General features: G+C 31.7%; 2 protein-coding genes across 4 annotated transcripts; one reads left to right on the top strand and one right to left on the bottom strand.

Annotated features, from left to right (window-relative positions):
- Positions 1–2,691: 2,691 nt before the first annotated feature.
- LOC124845334 (homogentisate prenyltransferase) lies at positions 2,692–10,055 on the top strand. 3 transcript variants are annotated; one of them, XM_088096682.1, is made up of 11 exons: positions 2,692–3,170; positions 4,399–4,523; positions 4,616–4,762; positions 5,014–5,239; positions 5,382–5,455; positions 5,824–5,916; positions 6,097–6,214; positions 6,305–6,367; positions 7,709–7,741; positions 8,664–8,769; positions 9,795–10,055. In XM_088096682.1, exons 1-10 carry the CDS (start codon positions 2,979–2,981, stop codon positions 8,736–8,738), a joined length of 1,146 nt encoding a protein of 381 aa, XP_087952808.1. In that variant the 5' UTR covers positions 2,692–2,978; the 3' UTR covers positions 8,739–8,769; positions 9,795–10,055. The 3 variants fall into 3 exon arrangements, with proteins under 3 accessions (XP_087952808.1, XP_087952809.1, XP_087952807.1); XM_088096683.1 differs by having other exon boundaries at positions 9,823–10,054; XM_088096681.1 differs by lacking the exon at positions 9,795–10,055 and having other exon boundaries at positions 8,664–8,946.
- A 578-nt stretch (positions 10,056–10,633) lies between these two features.
- Positions 10,634–13,830, bottom strand: LOC124845335 (calmodulin-binding family protein). Its single transcript, XM_088096917.1, has 8 exons — positions 13,544–13,830; positions 13,034–13,148; positions 12,872–12,937; positions 12,709–12,797; positions 12,533–12,620; positions 12,116–12,346; positions 11,907–12,008; positions 10,634–11,673 (listed from the first exon to the last, which is right to left on the bottom strand). The coding sequence occupies exons 1-8, from the start codon at positions 13,828–13,830 to the stop codon at positions 10,966–10,968; spliced, it is 1,686 nt and encodes a 561-aa protein (XP_087953043.1). The 3' UTR covers positions 10,634–10,965.
- Between the last annotated feature and the right edge of the window lie 382 nt (positions 13,831–14,212).

The following is a 14,212-nucleotide window of genomic DNA, read 5'->3' as shown; positions in this document are numbered from 1 at the left end:
AAAATGTGATCATATGGATGAAAGTAAGTACTTGTTAATCCTTTTTCTTTAAGATAATATATATGGCACATTATAGCCCTTTTGCACAATCTTCCAAATATCTATAAAGTTTAGCATAATTTATTATTTTTATTATCATAAAGAGGTGAACACATACAGTATGTTTTCACTAGTAAAAATAATATAATAATATAAATACATTTATATGATAATAATATCAAAATTAATACTGTTAATCATATAAGTTAATAATAATATAATAATAATGTAAATATATCTATATCAATATACAAAAATAAAGGCAATTTTTTTTCTCAATATTTTTGTTTTTCAATTTTACTATTTACATACACAAATATATATACAATAAATAAAAGTTATAATGATCAAATATATTATTTAATGACTTATTAGAATCAATTAAGATAAAAATAATTTTATTTTTGTATCATAAAAATAATGAACTTTTATAACTTTTTTTTGTGTTATCTCGTCCGTCTCCTAACTTTTAGAGTCACATTCTGTTCCTTTTCGTCTGAGACTTTGATAAGTCATAAAAAATAGAGGTTGTTTCGCCTGTAAGACTTTGAGTTTAAGCAGAATTGATACTCATAAAAACTTTTATAATTAAGGAAAACAAATGATGACCGTAAGGCTTTATGCTTAAGCAGAGTATACTTGTAAGACTTATGGAAGCAACAAAGGAAACTAAGCATAATGTTATTTGTAAGGCTTATGGAATGAATAAGATTGAGCTCCTTTGGTAAGAAGACGGTGTTACGATGGGTGGATGACATATTGTTTGGTATCACTTTGAGGTGATGTGGTTTCGTGTGAGGTTGTTTAGTATCTCTTGATGGTGATGTGTTATGGTGTTTCATGAATGTGATGTGATTTCATGGATTTGAATGAATGATTTGAGTAGCGTAGGTGAGTGCAATAATTACTTATTATCTCATTGTTTTCTGGTTAGTTCACATTTACATGTTTGTATTTGTGCTATGATCGTATGATTCGTGTTGTGTTATTATACATGAACAAATGATATTAGAGATGATGCTAATTCAGTTTAAAACAAAGAGACATCTGAACAAATCTTAAAAAGAATTTTCAAAATATATCTTGTACTTTAATTTATAAAGTTTTGAAAATTATTATAATTATAATTAGATTATTTGTTATTTTTCATGATTTTCATTATTTTTATGAAATTTAAAAATCACATTTTTTAAATAATTAATTAATCCTGGAAAGTGATGTTATAATAATAATAATTTTATTATTTTTTATTACCATAAAAATTGTAAACTGTGTATTTTTTTTTCATACACAATAATTTCTTTTTACATTTATATATAAAGAGGATTCATTTTTTTTACATTTTTGTTTTCCAATTTTACCTTTTATATGTACAAATATACACAATAAATATACATTATTTACAACAATAATTATAATAATAATTTTATTATCTTTTATTATTATAAAAAAAAGTTAAACATACACACATATGTTTTCAATAGTAATAATAATAATAATATAATATAAATACATTTATATGATAATAATAACACTTAATATTAACAACAATATAATTTAATAATAAAATATAATACATAAATCAATAATATTAAGACAATAATAATAATAATAATAATAATAATAATAATTTTTACCATAAAGATAATTTAGTCATCTTATAATTTCATTTATTAAAATAACTTTTCTTATCCAAACAAAGCATTATTAACAATTAATTAAATATCAATAGTATATATTGAAAGTTATAATCAATAACCATTTAATTAAATTATATATTTCTATAAATAATCGTGTACATTCTTAATCATACACTTATTTCATTATTATTGTATATTCAACTATTTACAGATACATTTTAAATTATATATTTAAAAATATGAAATGTCAAACGAAAAAAGTGTTGACCAGTGCATTAAAAAATAAATTCATTTTTTATTATTTCTAACAATTATAATTATATATAATTAGTCTTTTCTAACACAAAATTTACAGGTTCATATTTATCAAATTTGTAATAATTCATTAGTTCCTCTTATATATCAAATTTCTGATCATAACAAATATTCATTTCAATTATATCTAACTATTACCTAAAATAATTCCTTAAACCCATCATCATACACCAATTTAATTATTATTATACATTTTAATATTTAAAAATAAACATATAATTATGTTTTAGTATATGTAATGATATAATAATATAATTATTTAACCTTTTTTTAAAATTATTAAACTTTTCATTTCGATATCACATTTATACATTATATATAATTATAATAGTTAAATACATGTATTTAAATTTTATTTATTTAAATATAAAAAAATTATATTATACTTTTACAAAAGAAATAATAAAGGAAAAATTGGTTTTATAATAATTTTCTTTTAATTTTACGCATCTTATCACCGTTAATATGTAATAATACGCTGATATGTTAAAAAAATATAAAAAACCAATGTTTTCTGTTGCATTTTTTTTTGGCCTTTGATGTTTTATGGTTTTAAATATTTATGTGTTCATCAATACATAATGTGAATGTCGAAAAAAAAAAGATAAATTTTGAGAACTTTTTTATATAAAATAGTAAACTAAATATTATTATTGTTGTTATTATTTAAAAAAAAAAACAAAGGAAAACATAATCTAAGTTAAGTGGTGGTGGCCATAGAAGAATGCTAGCTTGTTTGAGGACGGATAGGTCTGCCAAAATCAATGCCAATGAATGTTAAGCAATTTGCATCAGAAACTATGTTGTTCTTCCAAAAATCATGTTCTTAACGTGCTTTTGAGGCATTCACCTTGAACTTCAACGTATCCTACAACACTATGCAACTGTGACTGTTTTTCAGGAAGGAGTTTCCAGACAATTCTTTTGCCTTGTGTCTGAGATTTGGAGTGTTTTTTTTTGTTAGCTAGCTGTGTTCAGCTTCGCATGGAGCTCTCACTCTCTCCAACTCCACATCGGGTTCCTTCCACAATTCCCTATTTGAATTCAGCTAGACTGTGCACTAAGGCCACACTTAGATTTTCCAGTCACTTCCACTCAATTGGGTTGCAACATCATCAACACAGATGCTGCTCAATTCCGGTTTCCAAGAGACCGCAGAGACCCAGTTCCATAAGGGTATGTTTGCTTTCCCTTAAAGTTCCAATTTTGATTCATTTACTTGTGCTTTCCCGAGAAAAAGAAAAGAATAAAATTGATGGGTTTTGTTGAATGTTTTCAAACTGTGATTCCTTCTGTGCTTGGAATAGTGGGAAATTTCTCAATCTGTAAATATGATTGTCTGGAATGTCATTTCTTTTGAATGTTCCACTCCTCTGGTGTTCATGACTTCGTTCAAGAACTGGTTGTTCAGAAACTGGAGACTGTGATTGGTTCTGTTATACTGACCCAATTACCTTTTCTATCTTCCTTTCTGTCTTTTAATATGTATGTATGTGTGTGTACATACACACACATATATATAATTTTAGTTTTATTCATTATATATATTTATGATTTAGAGAATATGCAGCTGCTATATAAACTTGTTATTTTCATTTAATATAAGTAGGTTTGGAAGGATAGTTTCAACCACATGTGCTAGAGAGATTGTAAAGTTTCCTAAGTGAATTCATTGACCTTGGGGTGAAGATTTAGTATTTAACAGAAGTAAAAATATTACAGTAGACGTGTACAAATCATGTTTGAGATGGTTAGATTATGTAGTGATTTAGTTGAGTCTACAGAGAAAACAAAAAAAAACAAAAAATGACGACGATACCAATGGAATGTGGTTGGAGTAAGATAGAGGCCAGATCACTTCTACAAAGGCAAGTCAACGGGTAAGGCTTTTTGTTTGGTGATTAATAGGATCAATATTGCAATAATAGTATAGAAAAACTATGGTATCTTGACAAACTATCATGGCATTGGCATGGAAAAACGATCAAAACAATTCAATGTGGTAATAGAACAATTGAAATAAAAGGTGCCAACAATAACATGCAGCGATGCTGATGATTGTAGTGAGTTGAGCTGCAAATAGAGAAGTAAGAAATATGAAGTGACATGTTTTATATACAGTAAGAGTGTTAGTGGATTGTGGTTGTCACAGTGTTAAGTAGAAGTCAGTAGATATGATTTTTTTTTCTGATTATTTAATGCACATTGTATCAACGAAACTTGGAAAATTGGGCTCAGAAGATTACAATTTAACTGCAATTGTAAGCATTTAGTGTTTACTTAGTCTCTTTAACTTTACTATAACCGACTTTATTTTGGTTTAAAGGACATTTTTGACCTACTTTTTGATCTTGGATGATATTTGAGTCTTCTTTACAAGTTTAAATGAAAATAATGCTGGCAGGCTTGCACTGGAGTTGGAGCTGCTGGATCTGATCGTCCATTAGTTGAAAGACTTTTAGATTTGAAAGATGCTTGCTGGAGATTTTTAAGGCCACATACTATACGTGGTACAGCACTAGGCTCATTGTGAGTAACTTTATAACTAGCTAGCAACTGTTTCATGCAGCTTCATGCCAAGTATACTTTGTCTGAGCTTTATTTTCTCTTTGTTTTTACAGTGCTTTGGTGGCAAGAGCATTGATTGAGCACACAAATTTGATAAAGTGGTCTCTTTTGTTCAAAGCTTTCTCTGGTCTTTTTGCCCTGATTTGCGGAAATGGTTATATAGTTGGCATCAATCAAATCTATGACATTAGCATTGACAAGTATGGTGCAGAAATATAAGCAACTGTCTTATTACATGTTGTCTTCCACTTGTTTTTTTCCTCTCCATGATTCCCATTTCACATTTCTTACGAAGTTTCAATATTTTTTTCTTGAACATGTTTAACTGCACAGGAATTTCATTTTAAGATTCTTCTGTTCTGGTTCCAAAATTTTCCAGTTGTAGTTACATGCCTATGAAATAAATCCTGATAGTAATATTAGCCTAAGTTGGTTTTATATTCTTTTTCAGGGTAAACAAACCTTATTTACCTATAGCTGCCGGAGATCTTTCTGTCCAATCTGCATGGTTCTTGGTTATATTTTTTGCAGTAGCTGGGCTGTTGATTGTGGGGTTCAACTTTGGGCCCTTCATTTTATCTCTTTACACACTTGGCCTTTTCTTGGGTACCATCTATTCCGTTCCTCCATTTAGAATGAAACGCTTTCCTGTTGCTGCATTTCTTATAATTGCTACGGTATGATAAGTCCCAAACTTTTCAGTAACACCGACAATTTTATCAATTTGTTTGTTTTTTATTTTGGGAAATTAAGTTGGCAGTTGAATTTTAAGTAGTTGGGAATATATTTGAACAAGATTGACAGAAGAGTCTTATGCAGGTACGAGGGTTTCTCCTTAACTTCGGTGTCTACTATGCCACCAGAGCTGCCCTTGGACTTGCATTTGAATGGAGGTGGGTTATGGCTTATCATTTATTGCTTTGTATCTGTAATTGGTTAAGTTGAACAACTGAGCTCATGGTTTATGATGTTTAATAGAGGATCACTGAAGAGTATACTGATTATGATTTTTTTGATGTTTTATCCAAGAAAATAATTGAAAAAAAAGAATAAAATATCTAAGGTGGAGTTGCTAAATTGAGGGCACCTCTAACTTATAACAGTCATAATGTTAGAAGGACGAATTCCACATCTCCAATATAAATTGTGCTTAGCTAACATCAATGAAAGCTTATGGTGTTAGCTTTTCACCACATTTTTTTTAAGTGTGCAACTTATCTTTTGTGAGCTTATTATATATTTCTTGTATCTCTGGCTGCAGCTCTCCTGTGGTTTTCATCACAACCTTTGTAACATTTTTCGCATTGGTAATTGCTATAACAAAAGATCTTCCTGATGTTGAAGGAGATCGCAAGTAAGTTTTGGTACCCAATTGAGGTTCATTGATCTTATTTTCCTGAGCTGTTAATTTTTCTGTTCACCTCTATTCCAATAAATATGTGTATAATATATATGTGTGTGTGCATATGCTCTGTATAAAGCATAATCTGCTTTCACGCTTTAATATGGTGCTGCATGTCTTAACTAACTTCAGGTATCAAATATCAACCTTTGCTACAAAATTAGGAGTTCGGAACATTGCTTTCCTAGGTTCTGGAATTTTGCTGATGAACTATATTGTTTCAGTATTGGCAGCAGTTTACATGCCCCAGGTGAATATCAACTTGCATCATGTGCCTAGCATGAAATTCTACATTCATTCATGAAAACAAAACCTAATGTGCTTTCCGAACTGTTAACAGGATTTCAGGAGTTGGTTGCTCATACCAGCTCATATGACTTTTGCAATAAGCTTGATTTACCAGGTTTGTTAATTGGATTAATAACTGTTACAAATGTTATCATTCTAGTTTAGTGGATTTTCATAAACGTTTTATTTAGTCCAATTTACTCTGAATTGTATTTTGTTAATTATTTTTGTTATATTTGTTTACAGCTGTCGATTTTCTCTAGATTTTTTTTTAGTTTAACTTGGATACATGTGTTCCTGAACAATATGAATAGTAGTACTATATCAGTCCTCAATTATAAGACTTTTCCAGTGACTGAGATTTTTTTTTTCTCGGAATGTTTGAGGGTGGGGAAGTGGGAGGAATAAACTGATAGAAAAAGAGAGGAAAACAGAAGAGACACCAGAACATAGAGGAAGAAGCATTAGCTCTATTAAATAAAAACTCGTGACCTGAAACATGCAGGGGCTAATAAAACAAGCTTCTCCTATGTAGATAGAGATTCTAACAAGATATTCAAGCCAAATGCATCATAATCCAACATTAAAGAACCCATTTGCTCAAGGCTTTACACTCGTTGAAAGAGGAAAAGAAAAAGAGACATGTAACGATTCCATGTGTGAAATTACACAGCCAATGGTCTTATTCATATGAAGAGACATAAATAGGATGAACAACTGTTGCCCTAATTACATTAGCTTATTATATCTCGTAATATCTCTAAGTACAATGTTTCCCTATTAACATAACATCTAGCAATACATATTTCTACTTCCAAAACCAATGAAATAAACATAGTAGAGTTCCATCAAGACTTAACTTGTTCTTCACAAGGTTGTTGAATCATTCAGTATTAACTTCACAGAAGTTTTCCACCTTTCCTCTGACAGTTGGTGCTAGTATGCAGTCTGTGATATTAGTGGACTGCCCAGTGCCTACTTTCTGATTTTAAGTTCAAAAACCAAATTGTCCACATGAAAGGAAACCAAAATAGATCCCCAGAACTCTTACCCCTCTCATCTAACAGTATAGCTTTACCCGTTTTCATCTTAATATTAGATGGCATAAGATATAACCTATTGTGATCAAGACTGTGAGTGCTTTGAGATATCCATGGCACCATAAACTGTAGTATTTTACCCGTATCTAAGATTCTTAAGATTGTGGGGGACATGTTATGCTGATTGGAGTGTATTGACAATATATGCTTGTTGATATTACAAAGCAAAGCATTTCCCTCCTCTAGTGTTGTTGAGATTTTGTCTACCTAACGCACCATATGCTTATTGAGACCTTAGTGCTATGCAGGATAGACTTGTCTGGTGCTTCTCATTTTTCTGTTTCTTTCTTTTTTTCATAATGCACGAGTGGTTGTGAAATTGTAAGATAGACATGACTTGTTTTCTTGTATTTCAGGCACGGGTACTAGAACAAGCAAATTATACCAAGGTAATATTTCTATAAGAAAATGATTGTAGCAACTTATTAATTGCTTTTAATGCTCAGATATTGGACCTCTATTTTTGTCTCTTGTAGCAAAACGACTTTGGATGACGTGAATCACTTCAACTACTTATCAACAAACCTTCTTATGGCACATTAGTTAATATCATTACTTTTTTATTGGTTAAATACTCATACCGTGGCACTAAATAATAGATTGACTGATACAACATTCCTGTAGTTTAGTGTTATTAGGTCAGGATAACATAGCAATGCCAATTGGCTTTTTAAAGAACTTGCTTTCCTTGTTCTGGTAATTCCACTTTGTCCTGTTGGGGTCCATATAGAGACAGTTGGAAGTCTCATATCAACTAGAGGTAAGACCAATTTAGAGTATATAAGTGGGTGCAAACCTCACCTTACAAGCCAGTTTTGTGGAGTTGAGTTAGACTTAAAATCCACTTCTTAACATAGTATTAGAGCTATGGTTAGAGCCTATCATATACCTCGGCGTGAGGGGATATGTTGAAAGTCTCACATTGACTAGAGGTAAGGCCAATTTGGAGTATATAAATTTAGAGTATATAAGTGGGTGCAAACCTCACTTTACAAGCCGATTTTGTGAGGTTGAGTTAGGCTTAAAGTTCACTTAATAGAGACCAAGATTTTTTATTAATGCAGTATGAATAGTTCAATACTCTATTACTATAGGTGGCAAAAATGCAGTGACCAAATTATTCTTTTAAAAATATGTAGATTCCCACATCAATGATTTTATAATAGGACTGCAATAAAAAACAGTTTCCAAAATATTGAGTAAATAGCTTTTTGTACACCGTCTCTACTGGCCTAAGTGAAGCATTTTTTATTTCTTATCTCTTCCACGAGTGTTTAAGCTGCTTTTAAAATGTCTGTCTGTATGATGCAGGATGCAATATCAGGATTCTATCGATTCATATGGAATCTGTTCTATGCTGAGTATGCAATATTTCCTTTCATATAGGAAACATCGCTATGTTTTTCCTTGACAAAAGGTGCACACCTGCATAGTTGGAGAAATCTTCTTTGTTGTATCAACTATCAGTTAATAAACTAGCTATTTGGTTTTTTTAGTATGTTTGTATGTAAATGTTTGATATTATTTGCTTTTACTTTGATGTAATGCCATTAACATATTTCATAATATTACACAGAAAATGTTTTGTATTGTTTTTGTACCTCTACTATTTTTTGGTGATCAGTTTTAGCTAAAACATGTGTAGTTTATTTTACAAGCATAGAGATGTAAAGTGTCAAAACAAAATATGTTTATGTGGCATCACTCAACTTTTGGATTTCATTTTTGGGCATTGGGTCTGGTGACCAAGGTGCATAATTTTCCTTATAACAGTTGTACAACTCTAATTTTGATTACAGAAAAGTTAAAACAATACATAAGGTTTGATCTTTGGTGATACCTCCATATATAGTGATATATAGAGAAACAATAATCATGGTATTACATAACACATTTAATACGCATGTAAATACAAAAGATAAAACTCTAAACGTATATTTAATATGGATGTTGATGAGTGATTGGGAGACATACAATGTAGGGTGAAGAAAGAGGATTAAGGCAATATTGTATAATAGAAATTGTATAATGCTGTGTTGAACTTTTTGTATTTCTTTCTATCTTTTTGTAATTAAGAACTTTTTTTGGCATTATTTGCTATTTGGCTAATTAGATAACTTGTTGAATCAGATTAATTAATTGGGAAAACCTATTAATCTTAGATTAATAATATAAACAGGCATTTGTTGATTTTTATAATTAGTTGACTCATTTATTTAAGAAGCTTTTTGCATGTGGAGAGAAATTCTCATTAGATTTTTGTGATTTTTTTTTTATTCTGTTCTTTAAGTTATTGATTTAGGGTGACAGTTTTTTCTCAACTTATCAATTAATCTTATTTTGGCCTTCTGTTTCATCTTTTACCTCTTCTGTATTTTCAATTTTGTCAATTTTCATATTACTAATTTCATAAACAATCCAATTATCCTAATCCAAAATCAGGCGTTGATCAAATGTTTGTTTGTATAAGAGTTATTGAAGATCTACCAAGATGTGTGTGATAAGAGTTATTCAAGATGTACCAAGATGTTCAAGACGTATCAAGATGTCAACAAATTTAACATTCCTAATGGTTTGTGTAAAGTTCTTTATATTATGAGTGTGTAAACTATTTATTCTCATCTTCTTTTGTTTGGATTTTACTACAAATTCGAAATGATACTTATATGCATTAAAAATATAAACACTGTAGAATAGTGAGAAAACGGCTGAGACGATTACACATTTTTAATGATAGATAAAGGTACTCAAATCGTAAGAATCACGAGAAAAAGTAAAATATGCTTATGCAACCTAATCTCTTTATGTTCGTAATCAACATTTTCTACACAGTAATAACTGAAAGCAGGACTGTGTTTTATTTTCTGAAGAACTGCTTGAAATTAATGTTTTTCTTTTGTTTGGAACTGTTCTTTATAATAGAAGCCATAGTAGACAACATTATTGAAAAAAAGTGCAAATGTGTGATATGACTGATATCAGCCATGGAAGTTGTGAGCTGTTGCAATTTTAAACTCCATCAGCAACACGAAATGCATTCATCACCGGCTCTTATTTTAATTTTCACTCATATAATTATCAAAGTACTTCATAATGTGTTGTTAAGTGCACCTCTATCACTCATAGTTGAACTTCAAAATATAGCACATTGTACATACCTCAAATCTCAACCCGATCAGGGTGTTTATTTATATCTTATATTAAGGATGGAAACCACTACGCAACAATTTTGGTGTTGGTAACAATTAATATATTCTGACTACCTATTTCATCTTGTCTATAGTATATAAGATAAACAGAGTACATGTTTTGAAGGATAACAAAGGTGGGGATTTGAGAAATTTTCTGCGTAACTATACATGTTATTAATGATTTGCAAGTTGCTATTATCTCAATCTAGATTGGATGAAAGAAGCCGATCAGATTCTATCCTCATTGGGAATCAGAAGATACAAAGTTATTTTGTTCCTCTTCCATCACACGACCTACAAAAAACTATATGGCTTAGAAGAATGGCACTAAAAGCATTGCAAAAAGAACTCCTATGTCATTTTCTCAGCAGAAGTGGCATCCCTTAATTGCCACTTCATCCTATGTGTTGTCAGCTGATACACTAGCTGCTTAAGGCACTTGGAGCATCAGGCAAAGAAGGTGGAAAAGCAATATGAGGGCTGAAGCGGGATAAAGGTGGTAGCCGGGGAGATGGATTCGTTGTTCTTATCCTTGGAGACAAATTTTGCTGCTCCAAAATCAAATTCTGAAGCTCTAGTGGGTAGTCTCTCATGCAACCAATTCGAGGGCCTGCACCTGTTGTCCATTTAGTAGACAAGTGATTAGCCAATTGATATGATTTCCTTCCCTTGTGTGAATCTATCCTCTTCAAGATTTGCTCCTTTGGAATAGTATTCCCATCTTCATTTTGATGTTCAGCAAACATGTTTGATTTTGAAACCATGAATTCCTCCTCCTTTATGAATGATTCTTCTGCTGTCTCATAACCACTGTCTGATGACGCATAAGGAGAATAAAATTGGGTACGAGGACCGGTTTCTTGCTCTCCAAAAAATTCAGGCACTATAACTCTTTTTGGTATCTCAATTCTTGCTATTTTTGATCCCAGTCTTAGAGACAATTTTGACAAGGGTGGTTGAGAGGTTGAATCAGCATTAGAATCCTCATTTCTCAAGTCAGGGAGCTTTTCAGGTGATGTGTTGGTGCTTTCTGTTTCAATGTTTGGAGGTTTCATGGCCTCTAAAATATTTTGTTGGAAGATATCTTGGTTGCTTCCAGCTATGTTTTCTTCTTCGTCATCTGGACTTTTCTGGATATAAGAAAATGGCAATCAGCATTTCACAAGAATTTTCATTCATCTGATGGAATGAAAATTGCAATTAGCTAATTTTTTGTGCATGGTCAAAGTTAAAATCTAGCTATAATTCTATCCCAAGTTAACTATAAAGAGATAATAGTGAATATGTAGTTCTGTTAATCTAGGAGTTTAATTTTCTTCAGTAATGCAAATCCTGAAGAAAAGTTACCCTTTAGTCATTTTACCTTTACATCTGTAAGATCCACATTATTCTCCACAAGGAATGAAATGAGTTCCTCAAAATTTTCTTCTGTTGGGAGATAATGCCCACTGTGAGGCCAAACCGCCTTTGGAGTTTAAAAAGTCTATTGTCAGTATGCAATACAACAGCATATAGAAAGAAAAGGAAAACAATATTCTATATCCATTATCAGGTTTCTGTCCTTCTTCATACCTTAAGAACACCATCTTCTGCCACTAGTCTACCAGCAGACAATGTGGCTCCCCCTGCTAGGAAGCTTGAATGTTGAAATGTGCCCTTGATCTTCTGCCCTACATAAAGAGTCTTGGATGTACTAAGTACAAAAATCCACTTTGCTTTTCCTGTTGTGTCAACAGGTTTCCCACTTTTCTTATACATGAGCCTTCCATCCTCAATAACTACTTCATAATCCATTCTCTCCACCTGCAAAAGAAACAGCTTTTAAAATTACTTTTACATGTTGCTTGACAGTTAAGGTACATAAACAGCTTTGAGTTTTTCTCTAAAGTAAAATATCATGGCTTGTTCATGACATATTTTAACATGACATTGATTCCTATGGTTGAAAAAGAAGATGAAAAGGGAAATCAAAGGGAACAACAAACTCACTGGACCAAGATATTTGATGCACTGCTGCTGAAGTTTTAATCTGGAACATCTCTCAGAAAGTACTTCCTTGCCTTCCCCAACATCAAGCCTACACTTGTAGGTTGATTTATCCGTTAGTTTGATTGAAAGTTACATGTTAAACAGAAATTGGATTTTCATTCTTGTTACAATCTTACCAATAGAAGAAAGGTTCATAGCTATCACAGCGAAGCCATTTCACATAATAAAATTGAAGATTGTGACCATAGCGATGTCGAGGGTCAATCTGTTCAAGTTGGCAACCAGTTAGAGAAATTATCAGTTTAATTTGAACAATGTCACTTTAGCTATGAGACTTACTGCCTCTAGCCAGTGCTGCAAAGCAAGTTTCCGAGCCTTCACATCCTTAGACAGACCCTTTCCAACCTATTATTAAACACAAAGTGAAAACATCTTACTAGTCTTTCAATCTACAACATCAACAACTCAACATATTATGATACAAGTCATGTCAGAGCCTACCTTGGCAGCTCTCTTCCTCGCCCTAGACCACCGTGACATGGCGGTCTCCGGTTTCTCAATGTCAAAAAAGGATATTGAACTGCGCTTAAGTTCGGCAAAATCCAAAGCCTTCCACCTATACATACAAATTTAGTTCAGTAACAACCAATATCATGGACATCTTTGTCTTTCATAGAGAGCACAAGCACATGGGTAATGGAAACTTTTTCAATTCCCTCATCTTTCAACTAAATTTGACCGCACTCTATGAGATTGCTCAAGACTCCTAAATCTAAAAGTGTTCACTCTCATACAAAAGATGAGTAAATAGTATATACATTGACAATGTACATTATTTTTATTTGTCATCCAAACACAGATTATATAGTAAATTTGTTGACATTTATAATAGTTGTCTGAAAAATTATACCTACCCTGATGTATGGTTGGTTGACACTGTAAAAAATGAATTGACATACGAAGTAACAAATAAAATGGACAATGTTTTATGTAAATTCCAATTGTGTTTACCCAGGTACATGTGTTGAAACTAACCATCTCTGCTCTGCAAGAACTGCACAATCTGCAAGTTGCCTCCTTGTCCTAAAACTTTTGTAAACTTTCTGCAACCTCAGCGCAGCTTGATCCCATATACTATGTGTCCCCCGCAATGGCATGTATGTGTTTTTCTCCAACCACTTACCACTACTGTCTCTACTCTTTGTGCTTTCTGCTTTACCAAAGTCCTTTTCCAAATCTGCTTTAGGAGATCTTAAAGAAAACATGCTTTCTAACTCGACCGAACCTCCAACCATCATCTTCCCTGCATATTTGGATTTCTGCGAGTCAAGTTTTAAGTCTTAACCATTAGACTAACTCACAGAAAAATATGTTCTATATCTTCACCTCTGAAGTTGATCCACCTCAAGAGAAACTTTCACAATAATATCCAAATCAAGTAATATGCACGGTAAGGCTTTTCTCATGTAATAAATTGCTATAAATATAACTCAAATAAACAAAATTTAAGGGTACAACCAAGTTTAGAAAAATAATTAGGAAAAAAGAACAAAGCTTGGAGCCATGATTAGAATTTTATTACATGTAGCAGACATTAAGATCTTTCAATCTTCGCCTACTAAGGTTTTTGAAAAGCTTCATGGACTCTTGGCATTCATGATCCTTTGTAAAAGGAGGAAG

This window comes from Vigna umbellata, chromosome 8 (assembly GCF_029865625.1).
Source record: "Vigna umbellata cultivar VRB3 chromosome 8, Vumbellata_1.0, whole genome shotgun sequence".
Classification (NCBI taxonomy): domain Eukaryota; kingdom Viridiplantae; phylum Streptophyta; class Magnoliopsida; order Fabales; family Fabaceae; genus Vigna; species Vigna umbellata.
This window is presented reverse-complemented; position numbering and strand designations above follow the sequence as displayed.